The following is a 15,744-nucleotide window of genomic DNA, read 5'->3' as shown; positions in this document are numbered from 1 at the left end:
TGGGGTGGAGAGGGGAGTGAGAACAGCTTTGCGGTGTCGGTTGGGCCTGCTGCACCTGACTGAGGGTTAACCTGAGGTATTTTGGGGGATTGTGGGAGGAAACCGGAATACCCAGAGGAAACCTACACAAGCACTATGAGAATATACAAACTCTGCACAGTTAGGGCCATGTTGGGAATCGAATCTGTGTCTAAACAAAGACCCATTTTTTTCTACAGTCTGATTTGGCTTACTAGACTTTAATAAGCATGGAACTTAAAGCCAAGAATCTTGTTCAATCACCCTGACAATGCTTAAGGCCTGGTAGCCAGCTACTGGAAAAATCTACTGCCGCATCTAAATGGAAAAAAATATTTGCTGTGGACGCAGGGAAGTTTCATCATTTTTAAGTCCTTTGTACAGACCTTTTTCCCAAACATTTATTTCTGGTCTGTACCTCCTTGGCACTTTAATTTGGTTTTGGAGGCTTTGGAAACCAATGGAGTTGGTCGAGCTGCAATTTCCTTTACAGTTGTGGTCTTGTTTGCCAACACCGTAGCCAGAGTTGTGTTTAGGGAATATGAATCTTCTTTGTTATTTTTCCATTCTGCAGACTTGTTTATCCTTTTAACCTAAAGTTGTGTCTGGTGTCCATTTAAATCAAAAAAGGTCGACCCAGTCACGCAAATCCTCCTTAATGTAATTCTATGGTGGAGATTTATTCTAGAAGTTTTAGCTATTTAAGTGTTTGCTCCATATGCCCAACGCATAGCTAACGTAGTACCAATATGGAAGAATGGTAGCAAAACTAACCCTGTGAATTATATATAGTGGTCAACCTTACATACATTGTGCGGAAAATATGAGAAGGAATAATAGGAGATAGTATCCAAAATTTCTTAGAACAGGAGAAGTTTATAAGTAAGGCTCAGCATGGGTTTGTCAAAAATAGATCAGGTCAGACTAATTTAATTAGCTTTTATGAGAAAGTCAGTAGGGGGTGTACTTAGGAAAATCTGTTGCTGTAATACTACTTGATTTCGCTAAAGCTTTTGAACCGGTTCCTCATAAAAGGTTATTTAATAAAACTAGGTAATTTAGGGTTGGGAGATAAAATTTGTAATCAGATTAAAAACTGGTTGCACAATCGAACAGAGTGGTGGTAAATGGCATACATTCCAACATGTGTAAGGTCCAAAGTGGAGTCCCACAAGGTTCAATATTGGAACCCACTCTGTTAAATATATTCTTTAATGATCTAGGAAGTGACATAGTGACTAAAATTGCAATATTTGCAGACGACCCAAAATTGAGTAAGGAAATTAACTCCGTAGAGGAGGTGGACACACTACAAAGTGACTAAATTAAACTGGAAAGGTGGAAAATGCAGTTTAACATTGAAAAATGTAAAGTAATTTATTATGGGAACAAAAGTGAACAAGCTACTTATAGCCTAAATGGAGTTATAGGGAATTCTGCTGTATACAAGGACTTGGGGTCATCATAGATGATAAATTGGGTAATAGTGCACACTGCTCAAGTGCAGCAGCAAAACCAAACCGGGCACTGGCATGCATTAAAATGTGATATTGCCTCTTTACAAGGCATTGGTGAGACCACACTTGGAATATTGTGTTCAGTTCAGGGCATAAATTAATTGGAACAGGTACAGAGAAGGGCAACTAAGCTAGTAAAAGGTCTTGAATCACTAAAATACAAAGACTGAATTAAGAAGAAGATTCTTCACCATTAGAGCACTAACATTCTGGAACTCCTTGCCGGTGGAGAGATTACAGCAAAACTGGATGCGTTTTTGGCCACTAAGGGAATCCTATAGATATGACGGTACTTATGTAATATCTGGGCTCCCGGTTTTCTTATGAGACCGTGTCCCCTCGCGGGGCTCGCTGCGCTCGCCACGCTTCGGGCACGGTGGCTCGCTGCGCTCGCCACACTATATAAAATCAACTCCATGCGTAGTTGGATAGTAGGGGTATGAAAAAATGGGGTGCATTTAACATGGGAGCCCAGATAATACATAAGTACCGATATGACTTACCCAAGTCAGTAGTTACAAGTCAAATAGGTTGAACTCAATGGACTAACATCTTTTTTTCAACCTTAATTACTAGGTTACATTCAAAAGCAGCTAGTATTAACCACACATTCAAAAATAAATATTTGCACCGCTTGTATTTTAACATGATTTTTTCAGATACATAGTTACTCGTTCATTCTTACTTTATTCCCAAATCAGAATCAGGCCTATAGTGTGGACCCAAATCAGAATCAGGCCTATAGTGTGGACCCAAATCAGAATCAGGCCTATAGTGTGGACCCAAATCAGAATCGGGCCTATAGTGTGGACCCAAATCAGAATCAGGCCTATAGTGTGGACCCAAATCAGAATCGGGCCTATAGCGTGGACCCAAATCAGAATAAGGCCTATAGCGTGGACCCAAATCAGAATCGGGCCTATAGTGTGGACCCAAATCAGAATCGGGCCTATAGCGTGGACCCAAATCAGAATCGGGCCTATAGTGTGGACCCAAATCAGAATAAAACCTATAGTGTGGACCCAAATCAGAGCCATTTGTTCTGGACAGACTAATTGAGTGTACTTTGTTCTGCCTCCTGTAGATGTGAACAGGAAATGCTGGTGTTTTACCACAAAAGGAATGCATGCGGCAGGACAGGCTGAGATCATTATCCTCCTCCAGTGTCTGCCCGATGAGAAGCGGCTTCCCAGGGACCTGTTCAGTCACTTTGTGGAGCTCTACCAGGAGGCCTTGGCAGGTAAGAGGTATATTCTTGGAATTCAGTTGTAAGTAGGATATAGCATGTTCTTATATATCATATTTCGATCTACTATACTGAATTGTTAATGGTATGCAGCTCCTTGCCCTGGGCACATGAGAAGTATTGTCTGCTCATGGTGGAGTACATCTTATGTTCGTTATAATGTTTACTTCATTTCATCTTAGGTAACATGGTGGGGAACTTGGGCCACTCGTTTGTGAGCCAGAGTTTCCTTGGCAGTAAGGAGCATGGAGGATTTCTGTATGTCACCCCCACGTACCAGTCCCTGCTAGACCTGGTTCTTCCTGCACAGCCCTATCTGTTTGGAATACTCATCCAGAAGTGGGAGACCCCGTGGGCAAAGGTTTTTCCGATGCGTCTCATGCTACGCCTGGGGGCTGAGTACCGATGTAAGATTTAATGAATTACTTATTTCCAGATTATTCACTTCTTTACCATTACGATGATTAATGTGTTGCTTGCACTGTGAGACTCAAGGCCTATTCAATTGTTTAATAGCTCATGATCTCCTGTTCAAATGGATAGGAGATCATAGGGTGATATTCAATTAAAAAATTTTATTGCAATCATTATGAATAGCCACGCATATCTGCTAAACCCGAACAAACTAATGGTTCAGCACTGGAACGCGTGACATTTCCTGCTTTACAGCTTGCCACACCTGGGGGGTAGCGAGCTGAAATGTTTGTTCGCCCACCGTCAAAAACAATTGAATACCAACAGCGGGCTTGCACGGGTGGTAACAATTGAATCCTGCCCTTAAGGTCCCCATACGCCGTACAATTCTTGTATACAACTTGGACTAGATTGCGTCGCATGAGATGAAATCTAGTACAAAAACTTGTGCTGCACATACTTTTTGAGCTGTGTGATGAGATATGTAATGGGAGCTCGCATCTTATCGCAACCAGCAATTGTAATGTGTATGGGCACCTTTAGTCTAGATTCTCTGGCGTTGCTTGCAGTTATAATGGCATAAGCTAGTATTCATGGCAGTTGCAGAGATGGGGCTACAGTGCCATTTGAAATTCAATGAGAGTCATCACACCAGCTGTCACCCCAGACACTTCCAGATATCGCTGACTGGGACCCACTGGCAGTTAGGGCAAGATGTATTAAAATACATCACCGCCCTACTATCGCATCATAATATTTATTTATTAAGTTTCTTATATAGCGCACACATATTTTTGCAGCGCTTTACAGAGAATATTTGAACATTCACATCAGTCCCTGCCATAGTGGAGTTTACACTCTATATTCTCTACCATATATACACACACAGAGACATTCTAGGGTTATTTTTTTTTAAAGCCAATTAACCTACCAGTATATTTTTGGATTGTGGGATGGAATCCATGACCTCAGTGCTGTGAGGCAGTAATGCTAACCATTACACCGTCCGTACTGCCCCGTATATATAACACATGGTGGGGATAGAACCCATGACCTCAGTGCTGTGAGGCAGTAATGCTAACCATTACACCGTCCGTACTGCCCCGTATATATAACACATGGTGGGGATAGAACCCATGACCTCAGTGCTGTCAGGCAGTAATGTAACCATTACACCGTCCGTACTGCCCCGTATATATAACACATGGTGGGAATGGAATCCATGACCTCAGCGCTGTGAGGCGGTAATGTAACCATTACACCGTCCGTACTGCCACGTATATATAACACATGGTGGGAATAGAACCCATGACCTCAGTGCTGTGAGGCAGTAATGTAACCATTACACCGTCCCTACTGCCCCGTATATATAACACATGGTGGGGATAGAACCCATGACCTCAGCGCTGTGAGGCAGTAATATAACCATTACACCATCCGTACTGCCCCATATATATAACACATGGTGGGGATAGAACCCATGACCTCAGCGCTGTGAGGCAGTAATATAACCATTACACCATCCATACTGCCCCGTATATATAACACATGGTGGGGATAGAACCCATGACCTCAGCACTGTGAGGCAGTAATGTAACCATTACACCGTCCGTACTGCCCTGTATATATAACACATGGTGGGAATAGAACCCATGACCTCAGAGCTGTGAGGCAGTAATGTAACCATTACACCATCCGTACTGCCCTGTATATATAACACATGGTGGGAATAGAACCCATGACCTCAGCGCTGTGAGGCAGTAATGCTAACCATGACACCATCCGTACTGCCCTGTATATATAACACATGGTGGGGATAGAACCCATGACCTCAGCGCTGTGAGGCAGTAATGTAACCATTACACTGTCCGTACTGCCCCGTATATATAACACATGGTGGGGATAGAACCCATGACCTCAGCGCTGTGAGGCAGTAATGTAACCATTACACCGTCCGTACTGCCCTGTATATATAACACATGGTTGGGATAGAGCCCATGACCTCAGTGATGTGAGGCAGTAATGTAACCATGACACCATCCGTACTGCCCTGTATATATAACACATGGTGGGAATAGAACCCATGACCTCAGTGCTGTGAGGCAGTAATGCTAAACATTACACCGTCCGTACTGCCCCGTATATATAACACATGGTGGGGATAGAACCCATGACCTCAGCGCTGTGAGGCAGTAATGTAACCATTACACCGTCCGTACTACCCCGTATATATAACACATGGTGGGAATGGAATCCATGACCTCAGCACTGTGAGGCGGTAATGCTAACCATTACACTGTCTTAATACGTTTGAAAATGCGCTAAACCCCTGAAAACTGGTAGTTTTATCGCATTTTTACCTTAGTACATCCCGCCATTAGTGTGGTTCACTAATCTGAATTTCAGACTGCAGTATTATTATTTATTTCCAGTTATTTATATAGCGCACATGTATTCGGTAGCACTGTACATAGAATATTTGAACATTCCCATCAGTCCCTGCCATAGTGGAGTTTACAATCTATATTCTCTACCATATGTACACACACACAGACATTGTAGGGTTAGTGTTGTAGCCAATTGACCTACCAGTATATGATTGGATTAATTATGGACTTTTGATTATTTTAACGTTAAAGAGTTTTTTGTACCTTGTAACACAATAAGCCTCTTTGTCCCGGTTTCTTTCATTATGTTATTAGCATTAATAGGCTTCTCTGCACAATTTCTGTAATGAATACTTTGTGCTAAGATATGAACAGCTTATAAAAGCCTTGCAGTGTCTGGCCTGCACATTCGCTGCTTTTCCAATGGATTTAGACTAATGCCACCAGGTTGCAGCATCATTCTTATTTAAAAACTATCAGGCAATTCAATTGCTGGTGAAGGGTGCAAAGGCCGTTGCTGTGTTAAAACAAGATTGGGCTGCCGTACAGCGCGGATATTGTACCGCTGATTTGGGTGAAGTGTTTGTTGGCTGTTGGATTCTCTCACTTACAGATGGAGCCCGCCTCGTCTGGCGGTCGGATCGCCAGCACCCGGAAGGGAATGCGCCTGCACGAGACCCTCTTGCGTCCCCTTCCGATGAAGCTCCCCACCACCTCCCTGCATGCACCCCCCCCAAAGCCTGCCCATCTTCCTCTGCCGAAAAATTGGGATGCGTGTGAGACGCTCACGTGTCCCAATCAAATGTAGCGCCTCTCCACTGGCGATGCCCATCGCGGAACGCTCCATCTGTATGCTAAACTCTATTTGTCTATAACGCATTTTATGGGGAATAAAACCTGAGAAGTTGAGGTGGATAAAAGGGCCCTGAAACATTGGCGCACTTATTACTGCCCCTTTTCATTCAGACGCTTGTGTATTTAGTGTGTTTATCTGTCCATAGCCAAGACGGCGCACAATCAGAGGGGCAGATGTATTAAGCCTGGAGATAGAGTGGAGATAAAGCACCAGCCAATTAACTGTTTTTGAAAATTACTGCTGGGAGTTGATTGGCTGGAGCTTTATCTCCAGTTTCTCTCTTCTCCAGGCTTAATACATCTGCCCCACTGTTAATAAAGTAGTTTATTTAAGCCGACGTCTTCATCAGGGTGTAACCGATATAAACAGTGATAAAACCTACCTTTATATAAGGACATAAGACCTAGTTTTTGTTGCCACAGCCCGGGGGTCGCAGAGGGCGTGACGTCATGGAAGGGTTGTGACATAAGGCGTGTGGACATAATGCATGGTAACAAGAGACACATATACAAACACACTGTGCCAGTTACTTTGTATAACTTTTGGCATTTAAAATCCAGTGGAGGCAGAAAAACACTTTTTAAACACATACAGTTAATGCCCCTTTCAGACCGCACTTTTAAAACGGTAAATTGCCGTTTTTTTACCGTTTTAAAACGGTAATGTGTGCGGTCTGAAAGGTCCAGTCCCACTTAACCGGTTAGAAAATGCAGTTTTTTCTAACCGGTTAAAATGCAGGGTCCTACCCGTTTCTGAACCGGTATTTTAGCCAAAAAATCGGCTCAGAAACGGTATTTAGGACCCAGCCAATGAGCTGGGTCCTAAATTCAGCACAGTGAATACTTAATGAGCGCTCATTAAGTATTCACAGCACTGGAGCCCCCCCCGCGCGTGTCGACACCCCCCGCGCGCGTGTCGACGCCCCCCCGCGCGTGTCGACGCCCCCCCGCGTGTCGACCCCCCCCGCGCGTGTCGACGGCCCCCCCGTGTCGACTTACCCCGTGCCGGTATCTCCGTTGTGGTTCCCGGCACTGCAGCTCAGTATGCTCGGAAAGCACTTATGAAAAAAGTGTCTTTCAGAAAATGGCTGCCCCCATACGGAAGACAGTTTTTTTAAACTGGGTTTCCTATGGGGCAGCCATTTTCTGGAAGACACTTTTTTCATAAGTGCTTTCCGAGCATACTGAGCTGCAGTCCACAACGGAGGTACCGGCACGGGGTAAGTCGACACGGGGGGGGGGCGCCGACATGCGGGGGGGTGGGGGGGGCGTCGACACGCGCGGGGGGCGTCGACACGCGCGGGGGGCGTCGACATGCGCGGGGGCGTCGACATGCGCTCGGTCGACACGCGAGGGGGGGGGAGCTGCACGGAGGGGAGTGCTGAAGGCTGCACTGGCTTTAACCCTGTATTTGGAAAGTTTCCAAAAACGGGTCTGCCAGTGTCAAAAAATCGGCACTTAAACGGTAATATACCGTTTAAGTGCTGCGGTCTGAAAGGGGTTTTATCTGGCAGACCCGTTTTTGGAAACGTTTCCAAATACAGGGTCAAAGCCAGTTATGCGGTCTGAAAGCAGCATAATTGCGGTTAAACAGAGAATTATACTATGTACCTAACTTATCCTGGTAAATACAGCCCAGTCTGCCCACAATGTAGTGGGTTGAATCATTCTGTCTCCTCAAATTTACTAAGCTTGGCCTATCCGATGAGGACACAATCTTTGAAAAATAAACCCCAATTATCAAGTTTTATGACTTCTGCAGTATAATTTCCACACAAGTATGTTGTCTTTACTGTTTTATTTCTCTTAGTGTACCCGTGTCCACTGTTCAGTGTGAGATTCAGGAAGCCTCTGTTTGGGGAGACTGGTCACACCATTATCAACGTCCTAGCTGTGAGTATCCTCATCTGGCTGACATGCAGAGTTTGTATACATTGTTCCCTTACATATTTGTCTGTTATTTCTCTGCTTGTTTGTCCGGTATGCATTTGGACACTGTTGGACTGATTTGGACAAACCAATGTGAGGTGCCTTGATTGAGTTCAGATTAGGTTCATGGCCACTAAGACCCCCACTCCTGACCTTGTTGGGGGTCCAAAAAGGGGTCTGACCACTACACAAAGTGGGTCAGGGAAGCAAGATATGGCAAACATAGAGGGGGTATAGGACATGGGGTTTAGGAAAATAATGTGGCCTTGATTGAGTTCAGATTAGGTTCATGGCCACTAAGACCCCCACTCCTGACCTTGTTGGGGGTCCAAAAAGGGGTCTGACCACTACACAAAGTGGGTCAGGGAAGCAAGATATGGCAAACATAGAGGGGGTATAGGACATGGGGTTTAGGAAAATAATGTGGCCAGATCCGTGAGCCAAACACAGGCTCCTGGATCTGTCAGGCACACCATGGGCATGGAGAAGAATGTTCAGGGCCTATCTTCTACATAATTGAACATATCTATCACCCCCCCCCCCCCCCCCCCCCCCCCCCCAGCAGTGTGTTTGTATATGCATATGTTCAATTATGTAGAAGAGAGGCGTTCTGGAATTTTAGATTAAAAACTTTAGTTCCCCAGGGTCTCAATGACCCCATTGAGATGAATAGTATATAGGAAACATCGTAGGTCATGTAGGGTGTAATTGGGTCATGTTTTTTATATATACATTATATGTATATAATTAATTATTTATGATTTATTATGTTCTCATTTTTAAATTCTATTAATATATATGTAATATATTTGATAAATGCTGTGAAAAGGGTGACAATTTGATTGATTAGGAAGTGAGGCAACTGAGTATAATAAAGGCTAATAAAATGTTACTATGAGGCTATGGACGAATGTAAACACCGGGTGTGAAAACGAGGCTTAGAATAAATATTAAAAAGAGGCTTGAAATATATAGAAAGGAGAAAGAAAAATGGCCGCAGAACTAATCTTATTGGCTCATGAAAACAAGGCTTGGAATGCGGAAATAAAGATGGCCACCGCAATCTATAAATATCAGGAGTGAGAACGAGGCTTGGGACGCAAATGCGGAAGTTCGCAGATGAAAATCCCTGCGAACGGTCACAGCATAAAAGGCAAAGGCAGACGCTGTTGGGTATCCATCTGAGGAAGCCGCCGAGTAATCGCAAGGCGGGGAAACACGTATTGGAGCCCGCCCGGTGAATAGTATCCAGTGACACTGCTGAATTTACATTGTGTCTACCCCAGGATTGGGGGATCCCTCTCTGCAGGAGCCAATAAGGATACAAATACTTGGACACTACTACCTGGAGCAGGTCCCCTCAAAGGACCATACATCATTTGCTCAGATAAAGGGAACGTGGTATATATTTAAATATCTTAACTCCAAGAGCTCTGCAGTACGATACAAATGGGACTGGTAACTATCGTTCAAATGCCTCTGATATAAACTGAACACTATATAGCAGTGGTTCCCAAACTGTGTGCCTAGGCTCCCTGAGGTGCCTCGGGATACTGGCAGGGGTGCCTTGGATTAGTGGTCTAGAGGCAATTGAAATTATTTAAGGTCATTGTAAAAGTCAAAAACATTGCTGGTGGGCTACCAATAATAAAATATGTGGACAAACAGAAGCTAACCCTGTCCCTTACCCATAAATAAACCCATGTATGACATACAAATCAATTTTTGGACTAGGGGTGCCGTGAAAAAAATTCTGATGCTCTAGGGTACCGTGATTTTAAAAAGTTTGGGAACCACTGCTATATAGTATCTGAAAGCCTCAATAGATAAATCTACTCAGCCTCACTGCACAACCAGCAGAGGTACACAATTCCTCTGACAGGAGGCTGCAGCTTACCCAAAAGGAATAATTATATATAACACCAGCGCTCTTGTGTGGCCTTAGGGTTCTTGGGTTACTTTTTTGTCTTTATTCTTAAGTGTACTGTTTATCAAATGTAATTCACTAAGGGGCCCATTTATTAACATTATTTTGACTAATATAACGTGAAAAGTGGTGTTTTCGCACCCTTCTAGAATTATTTTAGTTTCACTTAAATCTACTAAAGAGGATTCGCAAAATTCTCCTCCAAAACCCAATTTATGGCATTTGTTTTAGAAAGCATATTGCATGTCCCATAATTGTAATGCGAAATGTGAGAGCGGCTTCCGATATTATCACCAGCATCAGATGGTGGATAGAGCTGGAGTGGCTGTGTGTGTGTGTGTGTGTGTGTGTGCGTGTGTGTGTGTGTCTAGGCAGGGACTAGATAACAGTGCAGCTCCGTCCCACACCCCCTCTCCTGCAGTGGATCATAAATCACAGGAGCTCTGAAATAGCGCTGTCTATGTGAACACCAAAGTGTTCCATCTAAACATCTGTCTGGGGTGCTTAATACAGTAGAAGTGTTTCATTGCCTACTGCTCTACTTTTTTATATGTACACTTGCTGCCATTGTTTTTTTCATCTTTGGCTGGCTTCTCCAGGAGTCCCTGCTTCCTCTTCTCCCTGCAGCTGGGTATGCGCAGCCACAACAAGTGATAACATTTGCGAGAGGCAGGGAGATACATTTGCAGGGACAGAGCCTTTTCGCAAGCTTTGTCCAGGCATGTGAATAAGAATACATTCTTGCAATTTAACGGTAAATTGCGATGCGAATTTAGGCATTATTATCACCTAGTAATCACAATTTATTTGTGATCTTTAATAAATGGACCCCTAAGTGTGTTGTTATTATTATACTGAATTATAAAACCGTTTCAATACAATTTTTGGTTCTTGTGTAATAGCACAGCGCCCGGTTACTCTACGTTTTCAGCATAGGCTAAGCTACGCTGTCAGCGTAGCCCACCGGTTGCCTAGCGTAGTGACTCCGCGGCAGCATGGTTCTGTCCCCGGCATCCATGGCAAGCCTATTGAGTGCCTCTCACACAGCACTGGTAACCGCCAGATCCCCTGCGCTGGCCGATGCCGGTGGAGAGGGGATCATGTGGGCGCCGGTGGAGAGACGCTCCAGCTTTCTGAGACGGAGGTGCGTCTCAGTAATTATTGTGGCAGAGTACGACAACCCTGCCCATGTCTGCTTCAGGGAGAGCCACCTTTTTAAACCTCCACTATCCACGCAAGCCCAAAGCATGGCGAGAGCAGCGAGCCCTGCGTGGGGACGCATTACGCCCCCCCGACCTGTTAATACCCCTACGTGGAGTTGATTTTATAAAGTGTGGCGAGCGCAGAAAGCCACCGAGCGGAAAGCATGACGAGAGGACGCAAATTACTTTACATGTATTCAGCGTCCCCTTGCGGGGCTCGTTGAGCTCACCACACTTTATAAAATTGACTCAACGTCAACGTGGATAGTGGGGTTATGAACAGGTCAGGGAGACGCGTAACGCGTCCCCTCACGGGTCTCTCCACGCTTTGGGCTGGCGTGGATAGTGGGGGTGTTTCAGGAACACATATCTGACAGGGATGCTGACTACATTGGCCACTGGGAACACTACGCTACTTCTGCCTGACAACGCTGGCCGCGCGAACACTACGATGATTCTGACAGGGCCACTACACTAACTACGTAACGGGCGCCGTGCTATTACACAAGTACCTAATTTTTAAACACTGATATATCCAGCATTATGTTTAACCTAATTCCTTTCTTTTCTCACCTCTCGATTGTGTGCTTATTGTTAAGGATTTCCGAAACTACCAATATACATTGCCGGTGGTCCAGGGGTTGGTGGTGGATATGGAAGTCCGAAAAACCAGCATCAAAATCCCCAGTAACCGATACAATGAGGTAGATGTCAGCAATTCTTGCTTTGGACAGTTTTGTAGAAATAGTTTTAGCATTTCAATATATCATTAATTTCTTGTTTATTTGTTTTATGGTCTCTGACATAAATCTCGATATTTTCTATTGTAGTGGAAATTTCCAGTCTTCCATAATGTTTCTGATATTTCCCGTTTTTCACTTCATAGACCATAACACTGTAACATCCAATTACAGCTTGCTTATATTCACAGCACCACAACAACAAAGGATTTTCTGGTGTTTAATAGGCATTAACCTACTAAACACAGACTTATAGAACACATTTATGCAAATGTGGGAACCACACTGAGTCAACAATTAAAAAAAAACTTTTTAATTGGCTATAAACACAATGAAAAAAAATCACAATAATGTAAAAAAAATAGCAAATTGATAAATACAATAAATTTTGCCTGAGCCACTTGTTCCTATTAAGCCTGATGGTGCAGTTTAGCATTCATAAATGCATGGAAGGGTGTGGGGTGGGTCTCCGGAGGTATTTATAATTACTGAACTGGTCGCCACAGAATAGGAGAGGATGGATATCTCCTTTTAGATGCTGCAGTCCAATATGCTCCTTCTTTGAGAGAAGCCGGTTTTCAAATACGTGTTGTATACTTGGAAAGGCAACCCCGGTAATTTTACTAGCCACAGACACTACCCTCTGAAGGGATTTGTGATCAGCGGCAGAGCAGGAGCACGCCACAATACCGTAAGTGAGAACACACTCGATGACACTAGTGTAAAAATTCACCAAGGTTCTCCTACACATACCAGCCAATCGTAGTTTCCTAAAAAAAAAATATGCTGGTGTGCCTTTTTTGTAACCGTATTTAGTGTTCATTCTAGCACCCGCCAACTTTGAAAACCCATGCAGCTCCTCTTCCCTGCCTGGGGTGTCGCTGTCTGCTCTAGTGCTTCTAGCACAGTGTGGTCTGTATATCAGCACTGATATGCAAAAGAGACCTGTTCTAAAAACACCACAGCAGACAGCGACACCCCAGGCAGGGAAGAGGAACTGCATGGGTTTTTAAATTTGGCGGGTGCTAGAATGAACACTAGTATTTATATGGGTACTCCATAGGAAGTCTTTAGCCATATTTATACCCAAAAATCTACACACACACAGATGGATAGATACATTGTTTCATGCACAAAGTTTATATACTGTGCAATACAGATTCAAATGAAGCAATGTTACAACTAAGCATGTATTTCATGATAACAAAAATGGAAGCCGTATTGTAACGTGTATTTGAAACCTTAGATGCACGACTCCCGTGGTGTAAGCGCATGGGGTTTTGATCGATCATAATATATCTACACATTGTCAGATGCCATGTGTACCCTGCCTCGACAAAATGCCGGGAAACTGGCTGATCACTGCTACCTTTCTCCAAAGCAATTTTAATGGAGGATGTATGAACGGCCATTTGTTCATGTAGTATTTCCCACATAGCAGGTAATTAGATATATTATAAATCTGGCATGATATTATCTCAATCCTGTGTGGAGGATTCAAACTAGATGTGGCAGTTAAAGACCTACAGGTCATACAGTTTACACCAGTGATTTTCAACCTTTTTACCTTGCGGCACACTAAATACAAATTTTATATTGCCAAGGCACACCATGAGATCCCCACAGGGCAAAACATATTGGCCCCCAGAGGAGAAATAAAAACCTATTGGCCCCAACAGGGAAAAAAACAAACAAACACACTTGTACCCACAGGTAACAAAAATAAAATACATTGGCCCTTTACATGAAAAGAAGAGACCAGTAAACAACGGTTGAACTGGTGGTAGCTGTAAACTGGTTTGGGCATCTCCAGATTTGGGGGCACCCTTGAGAACAGCTCAAGGAACGCTAGTGTGCAACGGCACAGTAGTTGAAAAACACTGGTTTACACACTTGAAACAGCCAGGTCTGGAAGACAGAAACACCCTCTGGATACTGCTTACTCTCCAATTATGTATTTCTAGGCACCGCCATAGCTCTATCGTTTCATTTTAACAATAATTTTTTTTACAATCATAACCTTGTATTTTACATTTTCCAATCATTCTATTAATGTGATGTTCCGCTACCTTAGCCTAACTACAGATCCTTTTAGCTCGTACAAATTATGAATACAGTGAACTATACTCTTTGGATGGAAGCTGGTTGCATGGAACATCATTTTCTATCTGTAGGCTTACTAAAAAAGGGATGATGGACACTTCAACATCTAAAAATTGTATCGTTTTAGCATTAATTTAATTGGACATTCACTGCTGTTATTTGTGTTGATGAACTGAACAAACTGCTGTTCGGTACCCTGCCAAATGACTAAATGTTGTCTATATAGCATGAAAACATTTTGATATGGCGTGAAACTGTCTTACCACAGAAAAGGTCCATTCTGCAACCAGCATATAGAAACATAGAATTTGACGGCAGATAAGAACCACTAGTCTGCCCCTTTTTTAAACATGTTACCTCAAACCATATTAGGCGTTAGCATACGATGGGGCCACATTGGACCCCATCGCACAGCCTGATGTTTGGAGGTATCACCTCCCATCATCAGAAAAAAATTCCATGTTAATACAAAATTTAGTATTTCTAAAACACTTGGTTCTGGTCCATTATACAGAGGATTGTCAACTATCAGGGACCGGACCGAACCACAGGTACTCCATTTTTGCTGGGTATAATGGTGTACAAGCTTGAAATATGAAATATCTATGCTACAAAGGAAGCAATCAGATCGTAACTCATTCATTTCTGCTAATGAATTAAAAAAGCACGTTGTATCTTTAATGTGACCCGCACTATTAATATTGCAAGGCTGCACAAGTGTATAAAGTTAGGTAGAAACTACCTAAAACAGTGATCCCCTTGGGCAACGTATACAGCAAGTGGACCACCAGGCACTGGAGTACCAGTGCACTACACAATTCCTGTGAAATTACACCATTATCAGAAGCGGATGGTGGCTGGTACCCTGTAGGCAGGTATTTCTGTCAGTGGGCTTAAAGAACATAGAGCTTGTGAGCTGTCCAGTGGCTGATTGCACGATCTTAACGTCCAGGTAGTGTACACTTTCAAAACTGCAATCATAGGTTAATTTAATCGGGCAATCAAATGAATTCAGCGTGTTCATTAGTGTTGCAAAGGTTTCTTCAGAGCCCTTCCATAGCAGGAATATATCGTCTATATAACGTGTGTATCCTGCGATCTGATTCGCAATCTTGGGGTCAGAAAACGACTTCTTCTCAATTTCAAACATGTAAACATTTGCAAAACTAGGAGCGACACAAGATCCCATCGCACACCCGGCTCGTTGGATGTACATGTTGCCGTTGAACAGAAAGTAGTTGCGTGTCAAAGTCAATTCAAGAAGATGTAGAAACAAGCTCAAGTCTGGGCCATCATACTGCAGATTGTCAGTCAAGAAACATCTCACAGATTGAAGACCAGCTGTTTGCGGAATGCTGGTATACAGACTTGCTACATCTATGGTACAGAGTAGTACTTTTTCTTGC

At 43.4% G+C, this 15,744-nt stretch overlaps 1 protein-coding gene across 2 annotated transcripts in view; it reads left to right on the top strand.

Annotated features, from left to right (window-relative positions):
* ZFYVE9 (zinc finger FYVE-type containing 9) overlaps positions 1-15,744 on the top strand; it is a 107,866-nt gene that overhangs the window by 64,891 nt on the left and 27,231 nt on the right. For both annotated transcript variants that reach the window (XM_083157936.1, XM_083157937.1), the window contains exons 9-12: positions 2,620-2,775; positions 2,964-3,188; positions 8,248-8,330; positions 12,095-12,199. In XM_083157936.1, coding sequence (XP_083014062.1) covers positions 2,620-2,775; positions 2,964-3,188; positions 8,248-8,330; positions 12,095-12,199 — 569 coding nt within the window. The remainder of the gene's footprint in view (positions 1-2,619; positions 2,776-2,963; positions 3,189-8,247; positions 8,331-12,094; positions 12,200-15,744) is intronic.

This window comes from Crinia signifera, chromosome 8 (assembly GCF_055691185.1).
Source record: "Crinia signifera chromosome 8, ASM5569118v1, whole genome shotgun sequence".
Classification (NCBI taxonomy): Eukaryota; Metazoa; Chordata; class Amphibia; order Anura; family Myobatrachidae; genus Crinia; species Crinia signifera.
The sequence above is the reverse complement of the archived record's forward strand: the minus strand, read 5'-3'. Positions and strand labels throughout refer to the sequence as shown.